General features: G+C 45.8%; 1 protein-coding gene across 1 annotated transcript in view; it reads right to left on the bottom strand.

The window, feature by feature from the left end:
- The window catches only part of LOC147122057 (uncharacterized), a 106,212-nt gene that overhangs the window by 3,068 nt on the left and 79,076 nt on the right, over positions 1-24,068 (bottom strand). The window contains exons 9-12 of the mRNA XM_085982764.1: positions 12,705-12,861; positions 8,975-9,097; positions 6,734-6,876; positions 1,452-1,533 (exon numbers count right to left, since the gene is read on the bottom strand). Coding sequence (XP_085838890.1) covers positions 1,452-1,533; positions 6,734-6,876; positions 8,975-9,097; positions 12,705-12,861 — 505 coding nt within the window. The remainder of the gene's footprint in view (positions 1-1,451; positions 1,534-6,733; positions 6,877-8,974; positions 9,098-12,704; positions 12,862-24,068) is intronic.

Raw genomic sequence — 24,068 nt, 5'->3', positions numbered from 1 at the left:
AAAAAAGTTTTTTCTTATGTCGCCTTTTGGTTCTTTTGCCAATCACCTTAGATCTGTGTCGTCTGGTTCTCGACCCCTCTGCCAATGGGAACAGTTTTCTCTATCTACTGGGAGTTAAGGGACACTCAGAGGGGCAGCTATGCAAATTACCTCTATTTTGGGCATTCGTTGCGTTCCTCGAATTTAGAGTCCAAGGTGAGGATGGGTTGTGGAGGAGGAAGCAATTTATGGTGGAGAAAAGGAATTTGGAATTGTTTCTGCTTTCCACGTTAGCACTAAAGTAGTAAGGAGTTTGGCCATGGAGAAAGAATTGCCAGACCAGTCAATCACCAAGTGTGTTTAAGCTTACAGCTTTCACATTTGAGGCTGAGGAGGACTGTTAGACCAGTGAGGGCAGGAGACTATTGGGATCTTAATAGGATGAGGAATTCAAAAGGTGGAAGCAATATGGTTGTGAAGAAGGTCAGCAGAGGGATCAAAGTCATAATCAGCAGCAAGACACGGGAGGAAAGTCAGAATCCAAGAACACATTTGTGAGAGCACATCGCCTTTCTAAACATCTTTACTTTGCATCTATGGAACATGAGTTAACCAGGACCCTCACTCAATGCCTAGTGGGCAGGACACAGCCCAGGGCAATACTCATTCATACAATCCAGTAAGAATCAAGTTAAAGCTCTGCTCTGTGCTCCGATAGCTGATCTAAGCTGAGGTGGTAGAAATAGTGCTACAATTTGCCTCACTGCTGTTGAATAAGTGAGGGGGAAAAAAATCAGCTATGGTTCCCACCCCTGAGGTGACTCCTGCCGGGAAGTGTACGGGTAAACATTAGGTGAGAAGGATCATTCTCAGCTTTGATACCTTCATTGTTGAATAGCATGTTGACGCTCACTATCTAGGCTGCCATATGAAGAATGGCTACTTGGGTGCAGGAGGGCTCAGTGCCTTCAGAATAGAGGAGGGAGGGGGGGGAAGTCAGTACGCATACTGTAAAATTCTACACTGATTTCTTCCCAAAAAACAGAGTGCAATAAGAGATTTACTCCAGTTCACCAATACATATTTTTACATCTGTGACATGGATGAAGTTACATTAGAATTAAAAAATTCAGACAGTTTGGAAAGAAATGATCTCTAAAGGAAAGCATCGTGACAGAGATTATCTTTAAAAAGTCTCATAGGAACAGATTTTGAGATAATAAATTAACTAGATGTCTTTTGACCTCTGGATACTTTGATGTATATGAGGACTATACCCCAATTTATTACTTGGTACTAATAAAATCACAAGTAATAAATGACCCCTGCGATGAGGTACACGGGGCATCCTGGCCCCCATGGAAATGTATCAGGAATGGAAGGGAGAGAAATAGAAAAGAACAAGCGTAAGAAATAAAAACATATCTGGCCGATTGTAGTGCAAACAGAACTAGATTGAAGTGTGAGTTTACCATCCGAGTGTCCTTAGGCAGTATTACACCGTCATCCCAAATCCTGGAAGAGGAGTGAAAAGCAGAGCTCTCATTCTCCAGCCTAAAGAGAAAAAAATATTTGGTTTAAAACTACTCAAGCATTTAAATCAGAAATTACTATATTGGTTTGAACTTAGCGCAGAATCCATATTTTTATCTCATCTATTGAGGGCTGAACCATTATTTCTAAAATCTATAAATGCAGTACAAGATTATATTTTCCTTTTTCTATCAACTTGCAACTGATAGCTGTTCCATGTAGCTCAGACTTTAAGACCATTTACATGAAACTAAAATATGGCTTTTTGATCAGATTAAATTTAGTTGACTAAAATTAAAATTGTAAGACTAGCTTGTTTACATGCAATTGTGAAACCTGTCTGCAATTGCTCTTGATGGCAAAACGTGCTGACATTGAATTCACCAATAAGTTTTCAGGTTACATTGACATTGTGTAAACCCAGTAAGCCATATTCTGTTTGACACACAGAGCTTGTTAACAGATAAACTGACCAGTTAACTCCCAATGTTACTTTTAGAATAACAAATGAGGTTCCCATGATGAATTAGTGAGTTTATCCAATGACCAGCTGCAATATAGACCAGTTAGGCCTCCTATTGGTTCCCCAATCTGTGCGGAGCTAGTTAATCACCAGAGGCAGTGGTAAGCGCACTCTAATCATAGAATAGTACAGCACAGAAGGTGGCCATTCGGCCCGTCGAGCCTGCGCCGGCTCTTTCGATGAGGAATCCAGTTAGTTCCACTCCCCCACTCTTTCCCCATATCCCTGCAATTTTTTCTCCTTCAAGTGTTTATCTAATTCCCTTTTGAAGGCTACTATTGAATCTGTTTCCACCACCCTATCAGGCAGCGCATTCCAAGTTCTAACCACTCGTTCCGTAAAAAAGTTTTTCCTCATGTCGCCTCTGGTTCTTTTGCCAATCCCCTTAAATCTGTGCCCTCTGGTTAACTCCTTCAGCCATTAGACACAGTTTCTCTTTATTTACTTTATCTAAACCCTTCATGACTTTAAACACCTCTATCAAATCTCCTCTTAGCCTTCACTGTTCGAAGGAGAACAACCCCAGCTTCTCCAGTCTATCCACGTAACTGTAATCCCACATCTTCTCTAACCTCTCCAAAGCCTTTATGTCCTTCCTAAAGTATGGTGCCCAGAATTAGATACAATACTCCAGCCAAACTAGTGTTTTATATAGGTTTAGCGTAACTTCCTGGCTTTTGTACTCTATGCCTTTATTTATAAAGCCCAGGATCCCTTATACAGTACTTTATTAACTGCTTTGTTAACCTATCCTACCACTTTCAAAGATTTGTGCACAAACACCTACAGGTTTCTCTGTTCTTGCACTCCCTTTAAAATTGTACCATTTAGTAGTAGTGTCTCTCATTCTTCCTACCAAAATGTATCACCTCACACTTTTCTGCGTTGAATTTCATCTGCCATGTGCCCGCCCATTCCACCAGCCTGTCTATGTCCTCTTGAAGTCTATTACTATCTTCCTCACTGTTTACTACACTTAAAAGTTTCAAGTCATTTTCAAATTTCAAGTGTGTCCTGTACCCCCAAGTCCAAGTCATTAACGTAGATCAAAAACAGCAGTGGTCCTAGTACTGAACCCTGGGGAACACCACTGTCTACCATATAATCGGCTATAATGTCCACTTCTGATTGCTGTCAAGTCACTTCTGCTGGATGTGCATGTGTGAACTGATGCGCTGGAGAGTTCGATTCTCCACCTCAAGATCTTGTCATTCTTGATTTTGCCCCTCTGCTTATTATTAAACATAAAAGCTACTGAACGCTGGTCAGTGAGCAGGGTAAATCGTTTTCCGGCCAGGTAATGCCTCCAATGTCGCACAGCTGCCACAATGGCCTGGGCCTCCTTTTCGACAGAGGAGTGTCGAGTCTCGGGGCCCTGGAGGGTCCTTGAGAAAAAGGCCACGTCTCCCCGCCTGGTTAAGGGTTGCAGCTAGGGCAAAGTCGGATGCGTCGCTCTCCACTTGGAAAGTGATGGACTCATCCACTGCGTACATCGTGGCCCTTGCAATATCTCTTTTTATGAGAGTGAAGGCTGCACAGGCCTCTGCTGTCAGGGGGAAGGAGGTGGACTTGATGAGGGGTCTGGCTTTGTCCGCATAGTTGGGCACCCACTGAGCATAGTACGAGAAAAGCCCTAGGCATCTCTTCAGTGCTTTTTGGCAGTGGGGGAGGGGGAGCTCCATAAGGGGGCGCATTCTGTCGGGGTCGGGGCCGATGACTCCGTTCTCCACTACACAGCCAAGAATGGCAAGGCGCATGGTACGAAACATACACTTGTCCTTGTATGTTGGGTTCAGCCGCTGGGCCGTACGGAGGAATTTCTCTAGATTAACATCATGGTCCTGCTGGTCGTGGCTGCAGATGGTGACGTTGTCTAGATAGGGGAAAGTGGCCTGGAGCGCGTTCTGGTCAACCATCCCGTCCATCTCCCGTTGGAAGACTGAAACCCTGTTGGTGACGCCGAAGGGAACTCTGAGGAAGTGGTAGAGACGACCGTCAGCTTCAAAAGCTGTGTACTGGCGGTCCTCAGCCCTGATGGGGAGCTGGTGGTATGCCGACTTCAGATCAATCGTCGAGAACACCCGGTATTGTGCTATCTGATTGACCATGTCAGATATGCGGGGGAGTGGGTATGCATCTAGCTGGGTGTAGCGATTGATCGTCTGGCTGTAGTCAATAACTAGGTGCTGTTTTTCGCCAGTCTTCACTACCACCACTTGTGCTCGCCATGGGCTGGTGCTACTTTCAATAATCCCTTCCTTCAGGAGTCTCGCTACCTCGGATTTAATGAAGCTCCTATCCCCGGCACTGTAACGCCTGCTTTTGGTAGCGATGGGCTTACAGTCGCGGGTGAGGTTAGCGAACAAGGGGGGAGGGGGGGGAGACTTTAAGCGTGGAGAGGCTGCAAATGGTGCGCGGCGGGCGATTTAAAAGCTGCTGGCTGCAGACTGTGAGTGGGGGGAGGGGTCCGTCGTACGCTAATACTCAAGGCGGCACTGAAAATCCAACCCCAGTAGAACGGCAGCGCAGAGATGTGGCATAACCAGAAGTTTAAAATTTTTGTATTCTGTGCCCCGTACTGAAAGGGTCACTACACAGTAGCCAACGACGTCCGCTGACTGGGCTTTGGAAGCCAAAGAGATCCGATGGCGCGTCGGCAGGACCGGGAGAGAGTAACTGCGCACCGTGTCGGGGTGGATAAAGCTCTCTGTGCTCCCGCTCTCAAAAAGGCAGGTAGTGGCGCGGCCGTTTACCGTAATGTCCATCATGGACCTGGACAGTTGATGAGGGAGAGATTGGTCCAGCGTCACGGAGGCCAGCGTATGGCCGAGCGAGTCGATGTGGTCGTCAGATGAGGCGGTGGTTGAGTCCGGGTCCCCCGTTGTTGAAGTTGGAGACGTCCAAGATGGCGGCGCCCATGATCCCGATCCCCACGCGGCTGGGGGAGACCAAGGTGGCGGACAAGATGGCTGCCCCCACGGTTCGCACGCGGTGCTGCTGGCGTTAGCGGTTTTACCTTTGCAGGCGCTGACATAGTGTCCTTTCTTCCCGCAGCCGGAGCAGGTAGCATTTCTCGCCGGGCAGCGTGCTCTGGGGTGTTTTGCCTGGCCACAAAAATAACATTTCTGTGCCTTGGACATCGCAGCAGCAGTTGAAGGTGGCGGTCCCATGACCCAAGGTTGTGGCGTCCACATTGCGGAGCGGTTAGGGGAAAAGGCGTCCATATTCCTGTGGGCCGCGTCGAGCGAGAGCGCGAGGGACACTGCCTTTCTCAGGTCCATTTCTCCCTTTTCCAACAGTCTCTGCCGGGAGTAGTCGGACCTTAGACCCGCAACGAAAGCATCTCGGATCAGTCCCTCCGTGTGTGCTGCGGCTGATATTTCTTTGCAATCGCAGCCTCGGCCGAGTATCCGTAGTGCCCGTAGGAAGGCCTCCACCGATTCCCCGGGCTGCTGTCTGCGGGATCTTAAGAGGTGCCTGGCATAGACCGTATTTACCGGGCGTGCGTATTGCCCTTTTAGCAGATCGATAGCCGCCGCGTAGGTCGTCGCGTCCTGGATTATTGTATAAACTTGGTGGCTCACCTTTGAGGCCAGGATTTCCAGCTTGTTTTCGTCCAGGGTCACAGTTGAGGCTTGCAGGTAGGCCTCGAAGCAACGCAGCCAATGCGCGAATTTGGTAGCCGAACCCGCTTCTTGGGGGTCTAGGTCCAGGCATGTTGGTCTGAGGGCTCGCAGCAGCTCAGCGTTTGGTGCAGCAGCCTGCTGCTCAGCGTTTGTTGTCGACATTTTGTTTTTGCTAATAAAATTGATGCGCTATCAATTACTCATAAAAGACGGAGAGTTAGGAGAGTAACTAAAAGGCTTTTATTAGCAAAGAACAGAGCATGCCTCTCGTGGTTGACTGGGTTCCAAGAAGGCAGGGGGCTGCAGAGCGGTCACCTTTATACCTGGGCCTGTGGGTGGAGCCAGGGGCGGAGCCAGCAGAGACATGCTGAGGCATGCATAGGTACAACAGTGTGCAACAACAACAACAACGGTGAACAACAATAACAGTGGTTTACCACATGAACATTGTCTGAAAACAGAATTAAGGTTGGCCGTGATGTTCTTGTGCTTAAATTGCTTGCCAACAGTCACTATCAAGACTTCCAAATGGTCATTTGGATGAGTAACAGAGGGTGCCATGGAACTGTACTCCAGTGTGGGGTCAATGCTTACAGAAGAGAAGAGGGCAGCACAATTGACAAGAAAAGAAAAAAATAAAGCAGATCTGAGAATGTGACAACTGAAAAATGTGGCGGCAAATACAGTGACTGAATATGCCACTGCGGGGTGGCTTCAGCTGTTGAGCAACCTGCCCGTATTCCATGATTACTGTAAAGCAGTTTCACCAGTTTCCCTCCAGTGCCTTACCTAACTCACCATGTCAGTGAAGGGAATCTATGAATTATGATCAGGCAGACTGTTCTCGCTAGCTTAAGGATTCTGAGGCAAATTGTAGCACCCCAACAGCTGGCCTGGGCGAGTCAACTAACTCAGGATAGAACCCGAGACCAGAGTTTATGTCATTTACTTACAAGTAGCATTTAATTACTTTCTATTCACATCTGCTTTCCAGTAAAGCTGTAAGTCACAGCAATTTCATCCCCTTGATGACGAAAGAATCTTTCTTTACTCAAGCAGCACGGATACTAACGTTTCTTTCATGATCTTCAGCTGTGCCTCGTCTTGGATCTCTCCATCGGGTTCCAGGAACTCTGAGCAGTAATTTGGACCAACTAGTCCAATCCTGGCATTAGGCCACAGAAAAAGGAAGTTTGGATCAAACGATCTACCACACTGAAACATAAATAAACTTTACTTAAACATTATCCACACGTGTCTGAGTGTTCTTAATGTGCAACAATTAGCCGATGGCCACCAGTACAATTTTCTCAAATGTAACTTTACATTAGTTAACCTTCAAATTACACTGCCACAAAAAAGTTGTAAAACAAAAAGATATTCCTACTGTGTGGAACCAAGGCAGATGCAATCACATTTTGTGAAATTTTTAGTATTGAAATAATCACCTGGAGTTTCTGCAGGGATTCTCCCAATCGACTGATTCAGCAGAACCCCCGCAGAATCGGGATAAATGGCTTTTTAAGCCGTTTCTCCTGGGTTAACGCTGAATTTACAGCAGGAGATTGGGAGAATCCATGTGGAAATTCTCCGTTAATATATTTAGCTTTGAGAATTAGACAAGACATCAGTAAGCCCTTTTAAAGTAACCCAATGTCTAAGGCTGGCACAGCACTGCTTCATATTACACTCATTGTAATAGACGAGGGATATTGCAGCTTCTATCCCACCCTCCCAATTGGAGCTGCACCAGTGGGAAGATGCCAGGCAAAAGCTAATGTATCTACCCTCAAGGGGGAAGGAAAATTGGAGAGGTGCTATCTCGGCAGTACCTTATGTGTCTTAGCTCTCCACCAAAGGGAAGCACTGGCAGAGGTGTAGGGGCAATCTGCCCAGAAGAAAATAAAGAGACCCAACTGGAGGAAGCATGGTCAAATTCCGATTTTGTGCACTTTTAACTGAACGGTAACCTTCTACTTTTTCCTCATGCTGTAGACTGCATGATTAACTTAGCCAAGATGGCAAACTGGCAACTGCACCCTTTCCAATGGCATTCTGATCTGTCCACCAGGAAGTTCATCACAGTAGCCCAGTTGGATTTGTTCTACAGCTTCGTCTCCCTCACTGTGTGTGCAGGTGCCTGTCCGGTGGACAGTGCATCCCTATAGTGGCAAGGCTAAGATCAAGAACTTATCAGAGTGAGGGAATGCAGATATGAGCACACATTTCATCACTTTATGGCATCATGTGTTGGTGCTCCAATATGCTCTCAGGTTCATTGTTAACTCAATGAATTCTCAATAGCTAGACAATGCCTATTGGAGGGAGGGAGGGCAGCACGGTTGGTGAAAAAAAACAAATAAATGAGACTTCACTACAACAGGTCTGAAAATGTCACAACTGAAAGCCATGGTGCCAAATACATTCACTGAATTCCTCACTATGTGGTGTGGCAATCAAGCAGCCTGACACCACTGCTTGTTTACTGTGGTACAGTTTCAGGTTCCAAGCAGAAAACCAGTACAAGCAAGAATGGGCATTCACAGTTTGACTTTGGATATAAGATAGCATGGGAGCCAGAAAGGGAAGTTGGATGTCAGTGGTATACTGGGAATGTAGATTTCCTCTTTGGGGCTCTTCTGCCCTCTTTAAATGGCCAGCTGCCTTGGCTGCTAAAGCAGTGGTCTTACTGCAGTACCAGCAGCAGCAGCAGGCTCCCTCCTGGTGGTGGGGATCCTGCTAGAGCCTGCCCTGCATACCAAATCACCCCTGATCCAGGACAATGGGCCTGTATTATGGTGGGGACACAGAGGTGGACAAAAATCTCACCTCCCCTAACCAGAAGAGAAAACTCCGGCCTGTGGTGTTAGGCTACCCGACCATGGAGGCATCACAGACAACCCCAATCATTTTATCTGACCTCTATACGTGCGTACTTTCCAGCAGGAATCACTGGATAGAGATCAGGAGCAAGAGCGCTGGCTCATTTGTATCCTCCTAGCCTCAGGGCCCTGAGGCCAACTAAAGCATCCCTACCACCACCAAAGAGCAGCTAACTGAGTGCAGACCAGGCACTGAACCTGGGATCATCCTGTGCTGTACAGCTCAGCCGTACACTGTGCAGTGCCTTTCACCAACTGAGGCACCGACCCCTATCTGACCATCTAGAAACAGAATTAATATATTAAACTAATTCGATCGTGCCATGTCTGCATATACCACGACAAGACAACTCCCAAAAAAAGCAAATACTTTCATACAATAATTATCTTCAACGATATAACGGTCGTACAATGACATTTCTAGAATGTACCATAGCAAAACTTTCACCACCATAGCAGCCTCCAATTACAATGGTTATCTTGGGAACAGTGGCACATGCCACAGCTGATATCATGGAGCCCTGGGCCTTAAGTTGGTTAGTAACATCTTCCGCCTACAAAGAAAACCATAAGAAGAGTTGCTGTGTTATATCGTAAAGAGGAATCAATAACACTCTTAAAACGGGAAACAGTAGTTTCAATGTTTATTTTCCTTTATTATAAACCTCTAACTGGACATGCAAGAACATGTATATTTTCTATACTGTGCAAAGGACTGAATCCTTTATCATTTGAAACACCTTTAGATTACCCCCTCAACTCAGGAAAAACAAGCCTTGAAAACGTTGATGCACTAGACGCATGTCCTGTGCTAAGTCTCAACATAAAATTGATGCTTGAAACATGTCCATTCATTCCTGACATGAAATGTTACCAAGTGTTCAACTAGGCCAGGTTTCTGCTAGCTTCAGACTGACCAGAAGCTCAGTGCAGTCATCCAAATATAAGCTCAAAATCAGAAGCTGCTGGTCACAGAGCTGTCCATCAAAGGGACTAAATAATTCATGGCCCTGCCCCTTTCACAGACCTGACACAAGTTTTCTTCTCCGACACAACTGCCAATCAAACCCACTATCCCAAACAGATCTCCATATCTCACATAAGATGTTTGAATTTAATGGGATGATTGACTCTTTGATCTGTGCCATATTTTCTGAATGCGCTGCTAGACAGGTCCCTGTTAAGTCCAATGACAGCAATCAAACCATGCACCCCAAGGCCGCGATTTCGACACCGGAGGCAGGATCATGGCGGGGGAGGTCGTTGGCGGGTCCCGATCCCGCTCCCACTCCCGGCTCCAGCCGCTCTGTGAAAAGGATTTTACGTAGAGTGGGCTTGTTAAGCCCGCCCTGCGGGATTCCTGGCCAATTAACAGGAAGCGGGTCTGATGAGGTCATCTGATGATGGGGCATCAGCCGGTTTCCTTCAAGGGACCACGGCCACATTGATGCTGACAGTTGTGCTACAGCATTGAGATGCTGCAAACACTGACAAGCACTGCACAAAGGTGCACGGCTGCACCCAGGCTCCCGCATGACTCCCTCCATACGCTTATAGAGAGTCACAGCTCGTGGGGAGGTTCTCTTCCCTTCCAAGGGCGGAAGAGATTTCCCCAGGACACCAACGCAGCCTGGTTGCCAATTGCACAGGAGGACACAAGCAGGGATATCGTCAGGAGGACCAGGCTGCAGTGGCGCAAACCTTTCAATGATCTCAGTAGATCACGAAAAGTTACTGAAAATCCACACCCAACCTCATCCTGCTGTGCCACTCATCACATCCCCATCAGTCTGCCTTCCCTACCCTACTCCTGCATATCCTTACACCAACTTACCTTGCACCTCCACCCATCCCTCTCTATCTACATTATCACTTCCCCATCTCAGTCACCACCCCTCACACTCACCTTCATCCTACTGCATGCATACCAACTAACAACACACAAGGGTAGGCACTTGGGTGTTTTATGCAATATTCATGTAAATTTTCTTTTAATGTGTTGTCAAGCATTGAAATCTATATTTTCAACACTTTACCTTATTGGACAGATCTGTGCTCATCTTTGGAAGTGTCTTAGTGAGTTGCAGTGAATGTTGAGACATAACTTCCCCCCCACCAACTGTGATAAGTGTGAAAGGAATGACTTGGACATTGTACAGATGCTTTATGGTGCTGGTGTGGGGTGGTGTTAACCTGGCGCATCATGGTGTACAGGGTGTACAGCATCAAGTGAAGTAAATCTGGCCATGGTGAGGCCATCCCTGGCCTCCCGGGCAGTAACGTGGTCGGGTGCTGATGCCCTGTGTCTTGTGCAGCATCAGGTGATTGCGGAGAAGGTTGGTATTGTTGTTGTTGATGTTGGTGTGCCTGGTGATGTTGGTGTTGGGGCTGATCGTGGAGGGATTCAGAGGACCAAGGTGAGATTTTTTCAAGAGCACCGATGTTGCTGGAATAGATGGCAGCTGAAGTTGAGATGACAGAAGTGATCTGTAAATGTTGAGAGAGCTTGCTCCAAGGAGGTGACAGTGGATAGAGAGTTTACTCCAAACACTTCCAAACTGCATACAGCTTAAAAGTGTCTTCCAAGTCCTGAAGGCTCAAGCTTCTGACGCTGCAAAGTTAACAGCTGTGAAATGGTAGCTTTCATACCACTTCTGCAGCTGTCACCTATTCACGGCAATGGGGAGACATAGAGAACCCGACCTACTTACCTGACGTGATCTCCGAACAATGTGAACCTTGTTAAAAAAGTGGTAAAATAGAAATAGGCTGGCAAAATAGTAGTTAACAAGCATTTAAGTATCTTAAATGCCTCCCCTGTCGCTTGGTGTCGGGTCTGTTCTGAAATCGCAGACCTGACACTTTGGAAACTTACATGGAGGTGGGTTCAGAGCAGGTTTCCAACCCGCTGTCAATCATTTTGATTTTGACAGCAGACCCGCCTCCGAACCCGCACTCTGAGCGCCGGCAAAATTCAGCCCCAAGTCTTTCCTCAAGTCTGCTCTTGTATAGAAGTAGGAGAATTAGGCAGACTGTAATGTGTATTCTATGTAATTTGCAGAAACAGCTTCATAATTTGGTTTAACTCCCTTGGGCTAAGGAGGAGAGAAAAATCAGCCAGTATTCCCACTCCTGATTGATACATAAAGGGTTGATTTTAATCCCACCATCTCACAGAAACAGGCCGGACAAGCAGTTAAAATCGAACGGGTGACTTACCCGCAAATGTCCCGCCTGGATCTTGCGGTCTTGAATTTTAACCTGCTCTTCTGAGTGGGTGGAAAAGAAACCCACCTGCAGCTGGCGGGGGCCTTCTTTAAATATGCAGATCGGGTGCAGATGACGTCATTGGGCCCCGGCTGTAATTTTAACTCTGGCCTGATTAAGAAAGCTGCTGCGGGTTTCCCACCAGGTGAAGACAGTGAGAAGAGGCTCTGGGACCAGATGAGGCCATTTCTTTGTGGGCAAAGAAGGAGCAGGAAAGCTTAGGCCTCCCCAGCCTTCGGCTTCTTTTGCAAGACCCTCCGAAGCCCCCTTCCTCTGACCGATATTCTTGTTGGCGAGGCTGCCTTTGGTGCCTCCTGAGAGGTTGTTTTCCCTGGCTGGAGAGTCTAGAACTAGGGGGCACAGTCTCAGGGTAAGGGGTCGGCCATTTAAGACCGAGATGAGGAGGAATTTCTTCACTCAGAGGGTTGTGAATCTTTGGAATTCTCTGCCCCAGAGGGCTGTGAATGCTGTGTCTTTGAGTATATTCAAGGCTGAGATAGAGAGATTTTTGGACTCTAGGGGAATCAAGGGATATGGAGATCGGGCGGGAAAGTGGAGTTGAGGTCGATGATCAGCCATGATCTTATTGAATGGCGGAGCAGGTTCAAGAGGCCATATGGCCGACTCCTGCTCCTAATTCTTATGTTCTTAAATTTACAGCAGGAGTCACTGAACAGCGATTCGGAGCAGAAACCCCAGCCCAGCCCAGAGACCAATTCTAGTGCTTTAATGCCACCCTAGCTGAGATCAGCTAAGTCGCTACAGACTAGTGGTCAATCTGGGACCTTCCTGGTCTGTAAGGTTCAGTTCTACACTGGGTTGTACATTATTTAGGATTGAATTCAGTGACAACATTGAAATACAGTCCAGTTACATCAAACTTCTCTCTATTACCTTGGATAATGTTCCTATCACAGTTACATTTGGTCTTGTGTTCTGAAGAAATACGATGGGAATGTCTCTCTGGTCACAAAGCTGCACAAAATGGCTGCCTTTTAGCGAAGCATTATGAGTGAGTTCTCCATTGTTAGCCACAATTCCAACAAGATGACTGAAAAGAAAAAAGTTAGATTGTATTTACAGCCTGGTGTCACAACATGCACAAGTATTCAGCATAACCAGTAATACCAGTTAATACCCAGTTGTAAACATTTTAAAATTAATTTTAGTGATATAATTACACAGGTACCCCCTCCCAAACAACTGAGATATTCAGTGGTATAATCCCCGTTTATATGCATTATTAGACAGATTTATTTTCTCCTATTCAATAATCTCTCATATCCTCCCCACCTATCCTAAAGGCTGGCTCTTTCTTAGGTATGATTCAACGTGTGGCAGCAGGTCCTCCCCAAGTGGCTATTGTTCATGCTTGTCCCTAGACAGACAGTGCTGGCAACTTATTTGACTGTGTAATGCATCAGAAATAAGGAAGATACTCTGCACACAAACATTTTCCAGCTAGCGTCGCTATATATCAATCAGGAGTTGGAACCCTGGCTGATTTTTCTCCCGTCCTTAGACCAAGGGTGCTTAGAGAAAATTATAAAGCCTCAACTATTCACCAGCTGAGATCAGTGAACTCAGTACAGACTGATGGGGGATCAAACCTCTGGTTTGTGTGGTTTAGTGTCAGACCATGCCGTGCTCGTTCCTGTTGCTCCTCCTCGACCTTCTCCTAGAGTGGGATTCCTAGAAGGACCTCTATCAAGAAACAACTACAATGCCAGAAGCCCCATAACCACTCAGAACGTACAATAGCAAGTACAAAAACTTTCAAATCCTTTACGGTCAAAAAAACCACAAACTACTGCAAGAAAAATATCTCCAAAATCTTTACGTAGCTTTACTTGAGAGCAGATGAAAATTAGAGCACAAAAACAAGCTATGCCTTCAAGTCTGCTGCACGTTTTGCTCCACTAGGCACCTAGAATCATAGAATAGCACAGAAGGGGGCCATTCGGCCCATCAAGTCTGCACCGGCTCTTTTGAAGTGCAATCCAGTTAGTCCCACTGCCCCACTCTTTCCCCATATTCCTGCAATTTTTTCTCCTTCAAGTATTTAGCCAATTCCCTTTTGAAGGCTACTATTGAATCTGTATCCACCTCCCTATCAGGCAGTGCATTCCAAATCCTAGCCACTCGTTACGTAAAAAAGTTTTTCCTCATGTCGCCGCTGGTTCTTTTGCCAATCACCTTAAATCTGTGCCACTCGTTATTGACCCTTCAGCCAGTGGAAACAGTTTCTCTTTATTTACTCTATCTAAATCCTTCATGATTTTAAACACCTCTATCGAATCTCCTCTTAGCCTTCTCTGCTCCAAGAAGAACAACCCCAGCTTCTCTAGTCCATCCACATAACTGTACTCCCTCATCCCTGGAACCATTCTAATAAATCTCTTCTGTACCCTCTCCAAAACCTTCACATCCCTCCTAAAGTGTGGTGCCCAGAATTGGACACAATACTCCAGCTGGGGCCAAACTAGTGTTTTTACATAGGTTTAGCATAACTTTCTGGCTTTTGTACTCTATACCTCTATTTATAAAGCCCAGGATTCCATGGGCTGGATTTTCATTGAGGAGGCGGGACTACAACTTTTGGGGTTGCAGTCCCGCCTCCATCGAGTTCCAGCCAACCCACGCGATTTTGACTTGATTGACCTTGTTGAGTCCGCCCAGCGGGCTCAGCAGGCCAATTAAGGGCCACCCGGCAACAGGTGACGTCACAGATTGATATTTCATCTGTCAAGGCCTTTTGACAGATGAAATATCAGCGTTTCACAGCTGTTTGAAGCTGTCAAACACTGACAATCTGTACTCCAAGTTAATTCCTTCCTCTCAAGATGATTTAGAGATCTCTCCGGAACAGAAAGCTGAATGCTGCAATTTTTGACAGATCGCGGCCATTCTGCTTTCTGTGCTGGTGAGATGAGGGACTCCCGAGACCTGAAGGAAGGAAGGCTGTAAAGGTAAGTAAAACTTCTTTAAACACTTTAAACACACCAAACACACTTACCTCTGCACTCATGCACCCATCACTCACTTGAACACCGGACATCTCGACCCCTCCAAGCCCTTCAGCCCAATGGCCCGCCTCGCTAACTTGGCGTGGTTTGGAGCCGTCGGGAATCCCACACTTCAAGAATGAAAATAGGGATTAGGCTAAAAACTGCCTGTTAACTACCTGTTAACAGGCAGTTAATTGGCACTAATCCCCTTCCCGCCTCGGGGAGGCGGGTCTCAGTGCGGGTCGGGTACCCGCCTCCTTTGAAACTGGCATGGAGGCGGGATGGGTTCGTGCCCCTCCGATTTCGGGATTTTAACCCCCCACACGCCTCCAATCCTGCCTCCACGGCCCAATGAAAATCCTGCCCCATATGTTTGATTAACTGCTTTGTTAACCTGTCCTGGCACCTTCAACGATTTGTGCACATATACCCCCAGGTCTCTCTGTTCTTCCACCCTCTTTAAAATTGTACCATTTAGTGTGTATGGTCTCTCCTCATTCTTCCTGCCAAAATATCATCTCACATGTCTCTGCGTTGAATTTCATCTGCCATGTGTCCGCCCATTCCACCAGCCTATCTGTCTTCTTGAAGTCTATCACTATCTTCCTCACTGTTTACTACACTTCCTAGTCTAATCCAACTATCTTGTTTACCCAAAATTGACTTGCTAACTGAACATATGGATCTTTTATTGCACTGTATATCATGTCTCACACTGAATCAGTGTCACATTACTACATTGGAATTAATACCGGACCCATTATAAGGTTATGCACTCATCTGATCAAACTATTTTGAAAAACGGAAGCAGAATGCATGGTCATGGGACAAGCCAGAAAATGTGGATATAAACTTACGATCACATGTCTAGCAGTAAGAAAAATCAGATTGTTTGTGTATTACATTCCACATGTAGAGCAGACCATGATAGCAGAAAATAGTATGCAATGGAATTTGCGTGCTCCAGTTTGGCACAAAAATAATTCAGAATGTTTTCTTCAGGGATTAATGGATTTACTTTACATAATTTTTGGACTAAATACTTTGTCCATTTTACTAGATTCTTTAAATGGGTATCTCTGCATTCTTATGCAAGCAAATTGTGACTTTCAGTAATCAGCTCACCCAACAGCTGAGAAGAATGATGTTACACATTAAGAATTACGTTTCCACTAAATCATGTGGTGTTTATTTTTGGGAAACAGTCCTGAAAGGGAAAAATGTACAGACTTTTACAGCCATACAAGAAATTCTAGTAAAACACTTCCATCCAAAAAGATTGGACTTTGAAAATGCAAAACAGTGAGTAAAATACTGTACATATACATCTAGTCGTGAGGTGGCTATGAATAAATATGACAAAGGAATTCAAATCTCCAGGCACCTTTATACCGCTTGTGTGGCACTCTCCCAGAGGACCACCACCAATATAAAAGTGCCTTCGGTGTTGACTTGCATTTGCAAATCTTCCTCTACAAGGAAAAGTCTGCCCGAGTCTGCTCATCTGGAGGAGGAGGGGAGAACGATCCCTTAATTTAGTTACTACTGCCGTATTAAATAAAGAGTGGGTCAGCAGAGCATCCTGCTTGTCCCAATAGAAGAGGACAGTGTTGATGTTTATGACTAAATTGGGGCAAAACTGGTACAAACATTAGATTCACAAAGGCTTAGGCCTAAAAGGACTTGTAGCCACCAGCCACATGTGTCACCAATTCTCACAAAGGCAATTCGATAATAATGTTTTGTAGCTTGCTCATATAAGATGTCACCAGCGGAGCTAACCTGATGGCCTACCGGTTAAAGGCACTGTTGTGTATAAACTAGAGGGTCCTGTGGTTTGATTCTTGGCCTCCGATGAGTTAGTTGCTCTCAGTCAGGGTAGCAGTTGCTACAAATGGCCTCAGGACTACTGGGCTAGGGAAAGGAAAATTAGCCAGGATCCCAGTCCTGATTGCTATCCAGTGACCCCCCCAACTGGAATATATACTTGGATGTCAAATGAGAATAGTATTGAGGTTAGCTATGAGACCCCATGGTCACAGAGTTTATAGATAAATCATAGCCACTTGGACAAGGCAATCAATACCAAGAGTCAGACCCTTCAGCAGAGCAGGGGAACAAATACATCATTATAAATGAATGAATGAACTTGCATTTACATAGTGTGTTTCACAACCTCAGGACATCCTAAAGCACTTTACAGCCAATGAAGTACCTTTGAAGTTCAGTCAATATTGTTATGTTGGGAAATGCGGCAGTCAAGTTGTGCAAAGCAAGGTCCCATAAACAGCAATGAGATACATGACCAGATAACTTGTTTTAGCGATGTTGGTTGAGGGATAAATATTAGTCAGGTAACCGGGAGAACTCACCTGCTTTTCTTCAAATAGTGCCATAGGATCTTCTACATCCACCTGAAAGGCCGACACCTCAATAGTGCTAAACGGTCTTTACTTAAAGTGATATAACTCTTTACTTTGATTATAGTGTTCATAATTGTCTTAATCTAGTCAGCAAAATAGTTAAGCAAAAAGCTCAGTATTATTTAACAATGTAACACCATTGTATTGACATGTCTACTGATAAAGAATTCCAGAGTGATTAAACAAAGCTTCAGTCAGAAAATGCAGATCTAATTGCAATACATGGCTATTCTACACTGTAAACTCTTCACCCACAAATAATTCCAGCACTGTTAAGTCTGCACAAAATATGGCTCTTGTCATTTGTATTTCTGAGTCAGAAGTTTGTGGGTTCAAGCCCCACTCCAGAGACTCTAGCACACTAGGCTGACACTCCAGTGCAGTGCTGAGGGAGTGCTGCACAGTCAAAGGTGCCGTCTTTCGGATGAAACATTAAACCGAGGTCCCATCTTCTCTCTCAGGTGGACATAAAAGATCCCATGGCACTATTTTTAAGAACAGGGGAGTTACCCCGGTGCCCACTCCCCTGCTCTTTCCCCACAGCCCTGCAAATATTTATCCCTCAACCAACATCACCAAAAGTAAACAGTTTATCTGGTCATTATCACATTGCTGTTTGTGGGAGCTTGCTGTGCACAAATTGGCTGCCGCGTTTCCTACATTACAACAGCGACTCCACTTCAAAAAGTACTTCATTGGCTGTAAAATGCTTTGGGACGTCCTGAGGTCGTGAAAGGCGCAAGTCTTCCTTTTTTTTGCCTTTTTAAATCACATGCTCCCAAAAAAAGTGTTCTGTCAAAGTTTAAGCAATGACATAAACTGAGCTGAAACCCCGAGGCATCAAGGAATAGCTGACTTTAGGAGCACTTGTTGTAAAATCCAATTGAAATATCAGCTTTTCTGATTCTCATATTATAGAATTGTAGAATGATACAGCACAGGAGGCCATTCAGCCCATCTTGCTTGTGCCAGCTCTTTGAAAGAGCTATCCAATTAGCCCACTCCCCTTCTCTTTTCCCACAGCCCTGCAAATTTTTCCCCTTCAAGTATTTATCCAATTGCCTTTTGAAAGTTATTATTGAATTTGTTTCCACCAACCTGTCAGGCAATCCATTCTAGATCATAACAGCTCACTGTGTAAAAAAAAATTCTCATCTCGTCTCTGGTTCTTTTACCAATTACCTTAAATCTGTGTCCTCTGATTACCAATCTTTCTGTCACTGGAAACAGTTTCTCCTTATTTACTCTATTAAAACCTTTTTTGAACACCTCTATTACATCTCCCCTTAACCTCCTCTGTTCTAAGGAGAACAACCCCAGCTTCTCTAGTCTCTCCATGTAACTGAAGTCCCGTATCCCTGGTACTATTCTAGTAAATCTCCTTTGCACCATCTCTAAAGCCTTGACATCCTTCTGAAAGTGTGGTGCTCCAGCTGGGGCCTAAAAGATGATTTATAAAGGTTTAAAGAAAGGCTTACATTTATATAGCGCCTTTCATGACCTCAGGACATCCCAAAGCACTTTACAGCCAATGAAGTACATTTTTGAAGTGTGGTCACTGTTGTAATGTAGGAAACGCGACAGCCAATTTGCTTTTGTACTCTACGGGCTGGATTTTCCCTGCGGAGGCAGGATGGTGGTGGGAGAGTTGGTTGGTGGGTTCCAGTCCTGCTCCCGTCTGCAACCACTCTCTGAAAATGATTTTCCGTGGATTGGCCTTGTTAAGCCCATCCTGCGGGGTTCCTGGCCAATTAATAGGAAGCGGGTCTGATGATGTCATTTGATGATGCGTCGTCAGCCGGTTTCCTTAAAGGGACCATGTCCAAATTGATCTTGACAGTTGTGCTGTCAGTGTTCTACAGCATTGAGGTGCTACAAACACTGACAAGCACTGCACAAAGGTGCACGTCTGCACCCAGGCTCACGCATGACTCCCTCCATATGCTTATGGAGGGATTCACGGCACGCAGGTAGATTCTCTTCCCTTCCCATGGGCGGAAGAGACCTCCCAAGGAGATCAACGCAGTCTGGTTGCACATAGCACAGGAGGACACAAGCAGGGATGTGGTCAGGAGGACCTGGCTGCAGTGGCGCCAACCTTTCAATGACCTCAGTAGATCACGAAATGTTACTGCCAGGCCACACTCAAACTCACCCTGCTGTGCCACTCATCACATCCCCATCATTCTGCCTTCCATACCCTACTCCTGCACATCCTTACTCACACCAACTTACCTTGCACCTCCACCCATCCCTATCTACATTATCACTTCCCCATCTCACTAGCCACCCCTCACACACCCTCATCCTACTGCAAGCATATCAACTAACAACACACAAGGGTAGGCACTTGAGAGGTTTAGCCAATGTTCATGTGAAGTTTCTGTTAATGTGTTAATGTACAGTGAAATCTATGTTTCCAACACTTCACCTTATTGGACAGATCTATGCAAACCTTGAGAAGTGTCTTACTGAGTTCCAGTGAATGTTGAGACATAACTCCCCCCACCCCCGCTATTGTGATGAGTGTGAAAGGAATGGCTTGGACATTATAGGGATGCTTTATGGTGCTGGAGTGGGATGGTGTCAACCTAGCACGTCATGTGGCACCAGGGTGTACAGCATCAAGTGAAGTAAATCTGGCCATGGTGATGCCATCGCTGGCCTCCCGGGTAGCAATGTGGACGGGTGCTGATGCCCTGTGTCCTGTGCAGCATCAGGTGAATGCGGAGAAGGGTGGTGATGTTGTGGTGCTGCTGGTGTGCCTGGTGATGTTGGTGTTGGGGCTGATCGTGGAATGATTCAGAGGACCAAAGTGTGATTTTTTTCAATGTTGCTGCAACAGATGACAGCTGCAGGTGAGATGATAGAAACGATCTGTCAATGGTGAGAGAGGTTGCTTCAATGAGGTGCCACTGGACATACAGTTGGTTCTAAACACTTGCAAGCTAAATAAATCTCTATATGTATTACAAATGCAATAACCAACAGTTTCTGAGCGCTGAAACTGAACAGCTGCAACATAGAAACATAGAAGATAGGAGCAGGAGCAGGCCATTCGGCCCCTCGAGCCTGTTCCGCCATTTAATGAGATCATGGCTGATCATCCAAATTCAGTACCCTGTCACTGCTTTCTCCCCATATCCCTTAATCCCTTTAGCCTTAAGAAATATATCTAACTCCTTCTTGAATATATTTAATGAATTGGCCTCAACTGCCTTGTGTGGTAGAGAATTCCACAGGTTCACCACTCTCTGGGTGAAGAAATTCCTCCTCATCTCAGTCCTAAATGGCTTACCCCTTATCCTTAGTCTGTGACCCCTGGTTCTGGACTCCCCCGCCATCGGGAACATCCTTCCTGCATCTAGTCTGTCTAGTCCTGTTAGAATTTTATAAGTTTCAATGAGATCCCCTCTCATTCTTCTAAATTCTAGCGAATATAAGCCTAATCGACCCAATCTCTCCTCATACGTCATTCCTGCCATCCCACGTATCAGTCTGGTGAATCTTCGCTGCACTCCTTCCATGGCAAGAACATCCTTCCTCAGATAAGGCGACCAAAACTGCACACAATACTCAAGGTGTGGTCTCACCAAGGCCCTGTACAACTGCAGCAAGACATCCTTGCTCCTGTACTCGAATCCTCTTGCTATGAAGGCCAACATACCATTTGCCTTCTTAACCGCCTGCTGAACCTGCATGCTTACCTTCAGCGACTGGCGCACCAGGACACCCAGGTCTCGTTGCACTTCCCCTTTTCCCAATCTATTGCCGTTTAGATAATAATCTGTCTTCCCGTTTTTGCCACCAAAGTGGGTAACCTCGCATTTATCCACATTATACTGCATTTGCCATGCGTCTGCCCAATCACCCAACCTGTCCAAATCATACTGGAGTTTCTCTGCATCCTCCTCACAGCACACACGCTCACCCAGCTTTGTGTCATCTGCAAACTTGGAGATATTACATCTAGTTCCCACGTCTAGATCACTAATATATATTGTGAATAGCTGGGGTCCTAGCACCGATCCCTGCGGTACCCCACTAGTCGCTGCCTGCCACTCGGAAAAAGACCCGTTTATTCCAACACTTTGCTTCCTGTCTGCCAGCCAGTTCTCTGTCCAAGACAGTACCTTGCCCCCAATCCCATGTGCTTTAACTTTGCACGCTAATCTCTTATGCGGGACCTTATCGAAAGCCTTCTGAAAGTCTGGAAAACATGGTGTCCTTTATACCACTTCTGCAGCTGTCAGGTAGTCAGATAAGTGAAAGCAGACTCAACTCACAACAGGGTGAGCTGGCGTGTTCCCCGAGCAGCGAGTAGGGAGCACATAAAATTACAAGGTAGGCTCGAAATAGCATTAAATTGGCTGTTAACAAGCCATTTAATGATCTAAATTGTCTCCCCCGCCGCTTGGTGTCAGGTCAGTTCTGCACAGACAGACCCGACACCTGGGAGACTCGCATGGAGGTGGGTTTCCTACCCGCTGTCAATCTTTGTTATTTTGACAGCGGACTCGCCTCCAAACCTGCCCTCTGAGCGCCGGCAAAATTCAGCCCTATGTCTCTGTTTATAAAGCCAAGGATACTGTATGTTTTTTTTAAACAGCCTTTTGAACTTGTCTTGCCACCTTCAAAGATTTGTGTACATACATCTCCAGATCTTTCTATTCCTGCACCCCATTTAAAACTGTATCCTTTAGTTTATATTGCCTCTCCTCATTCTTCCTACCAAAATGCATCACTTCACACTTCTCTGTGTTAAATTGCACCTGCATGTGTCTGCCCATTTCACCAGTCTGCCTACGTCCACCTGAAGACTCACTGTTTACCACATTTTCATATCAAATCAAATCAAATCAACTTTTATTGTCATTGTTAGTGCACAAGTGCAGTACAACGAAATGTAGGCTTGCGGCTCCCGAGAGTGTACAATTTGGATTAGGACACTTAAACATTTCAACATACATTTGTACATATATATTAGCATAAATATGACCATAATAAAGTGAATAAAGTGCATCGGCAGATGTGCAGGCTTTAGTGTTTATTTGTGGAGTTCAGTAGGATGACAGCCCTGGGAAAGAAGCTGTTCCTAAATCTGGTCGTACGGGTGCGAATGCATCTGTAGCGTCTTCCAGATGGTAGGAGGGCGAACAGACTGTGGCTGGGGTGGGTAGGGTCTTTGATGATGGTCCATGCCCTCCGTAGGCAGCGTTTCTGATATATATGTTCTATGGTCGGTAGCCGGGTGCCGGTAATGCGTTGGGCAGTTTTGACTACCCGCTGCAGGGCTTTCCGGTCATGGGAGCTACAGCCGCCGTACCATACCGTGATACAGTTTGTCAGGATGCTCTCTATAGTGCAGCGGTAGAAGTTAGAGAGGATCGGGGGTGACAGATTACATCCCTTCAGCCTCCTCAAGAAATATAGGCGCTGCTGGGCCTTCTTCACCAGAGAGGAGGTGTTGAGGGACCAGGAGAGGTCTTCCGTGATGTGGACTCCGAGGAACTTAAAGCTGGCCACCCTTTCCACCTCCGCCCCATTGATGTGGATGGGGGTGCGACTTCCGCCTTTGGACTTCCTGAAGTCCACGATTATTTCCTTTGTTTTCTTGGTGTTAAGGGCCAGGTTGTTGTCGGCGCACCACTTCACGAGATGCTGGACCTCCTCTCTGTAGGCTGACTCATCATTGTTGGTGATCTGGCCTACTACTGTGGTGTCATCTGCAAACTTGATGATGGTGTTGGAACCATTAACAGCCACACAGTCGTGGGTGAAGAGGGAGTAGAGGAGGGGGCTCAGCACACATCCTTGTATACCTGAAAATCAGCCTTTAAACTTGATTTTGCTGAAGAATATTTGGTTTCTTCACTTTTTTATACATAAAATGGACTTTTAAATATGAGATTATATGCTGTGGCTCACCAGGGACTCTGTTCATTCTAGGTAAGAAGCATTTCAGTAGCATGCTTATTCCACAGCTTCCTCCAGGACACAGACTTAGGAAATCCCACACTGAAACCTTTAGCACTAAAACTTTTAGTAAACTGAATGTTTAAATATTTTTCCCTCTTTATACTTTTATATGCTTGCCTACTGTGATTGGAAAGAAAGAGCTTGCATTTATATAATGGCTTTCACAATCTCAGGATGTCCGTAAGCGCTTTACAGCCAACTGACCTCCTAATCCTGAGGAATCTTTGTATTAATTTCAAGGCAGAAAAAAATACCAGCATTTCCAGAGTTAGTTCATTTACTAGACTAAACGTACATTGTTCTCATTATACCCCTTCCCTCCTGAAAACAGTCAGTCTTGTTGGGGATGCTTTCAAAGGTGCCTGCACCCCCCAGCACTACACCTCACCAAATTGGCTACTTTTCAAGCATGAACCAAGAGGGTGAATTTCGGCAGGGTATCAGACTATTGGGCCACTGAAAGCGAAGCCCAATCCTGTCCTCTTCTAATATCCTCACTTTCCAGGCATCTCTGGATGTTCAAGTCCGACTCCAGAGACGTGAGCACAAAAGTCTAGGCTGACACTTCACTGCAGTACTGAGGGAGTGCTGCACTGTTGGAGGTGCCATCTTTCGGATGAGACGTTAAACTGAGGTCCCGTCTGCTCTCTCAGGTGGACGTAAAAGATCCTATGGCACTATTTCAAAGAAGAGCAGAGGAGTTATCACTGGTGTCCTGGCCAATATTTATCCCTCAATCACCATCACTAAAAAACAGATTAGCTGGTCATTATCACATTGCTGCTTGTGGGAGCTTGCTGTGTGCAAATTGGCTGCCGTGTTTCCTACATTACTACAGTGACTACACT

Source organism: Somniosus microcephalus, chromosome 3 (assembly GCF_052327205.1).
Source record: "Somniosus microcephalus isolate GS21.2 chromosome 3, FLI_Smic_1.0, whole genome shotgun sequence".
NCBI lineage: Eukaryota > Metazoa > Chordata > Chondrichthyes > Squaliformes > Somniosidae > Somniosus > Somniosus microcephalus.
The sequence above is the reverse complement of the archived record's forward strand: the minus strand, read 5'-3'. Positions and strand labels throughout refer to the sequence as shown.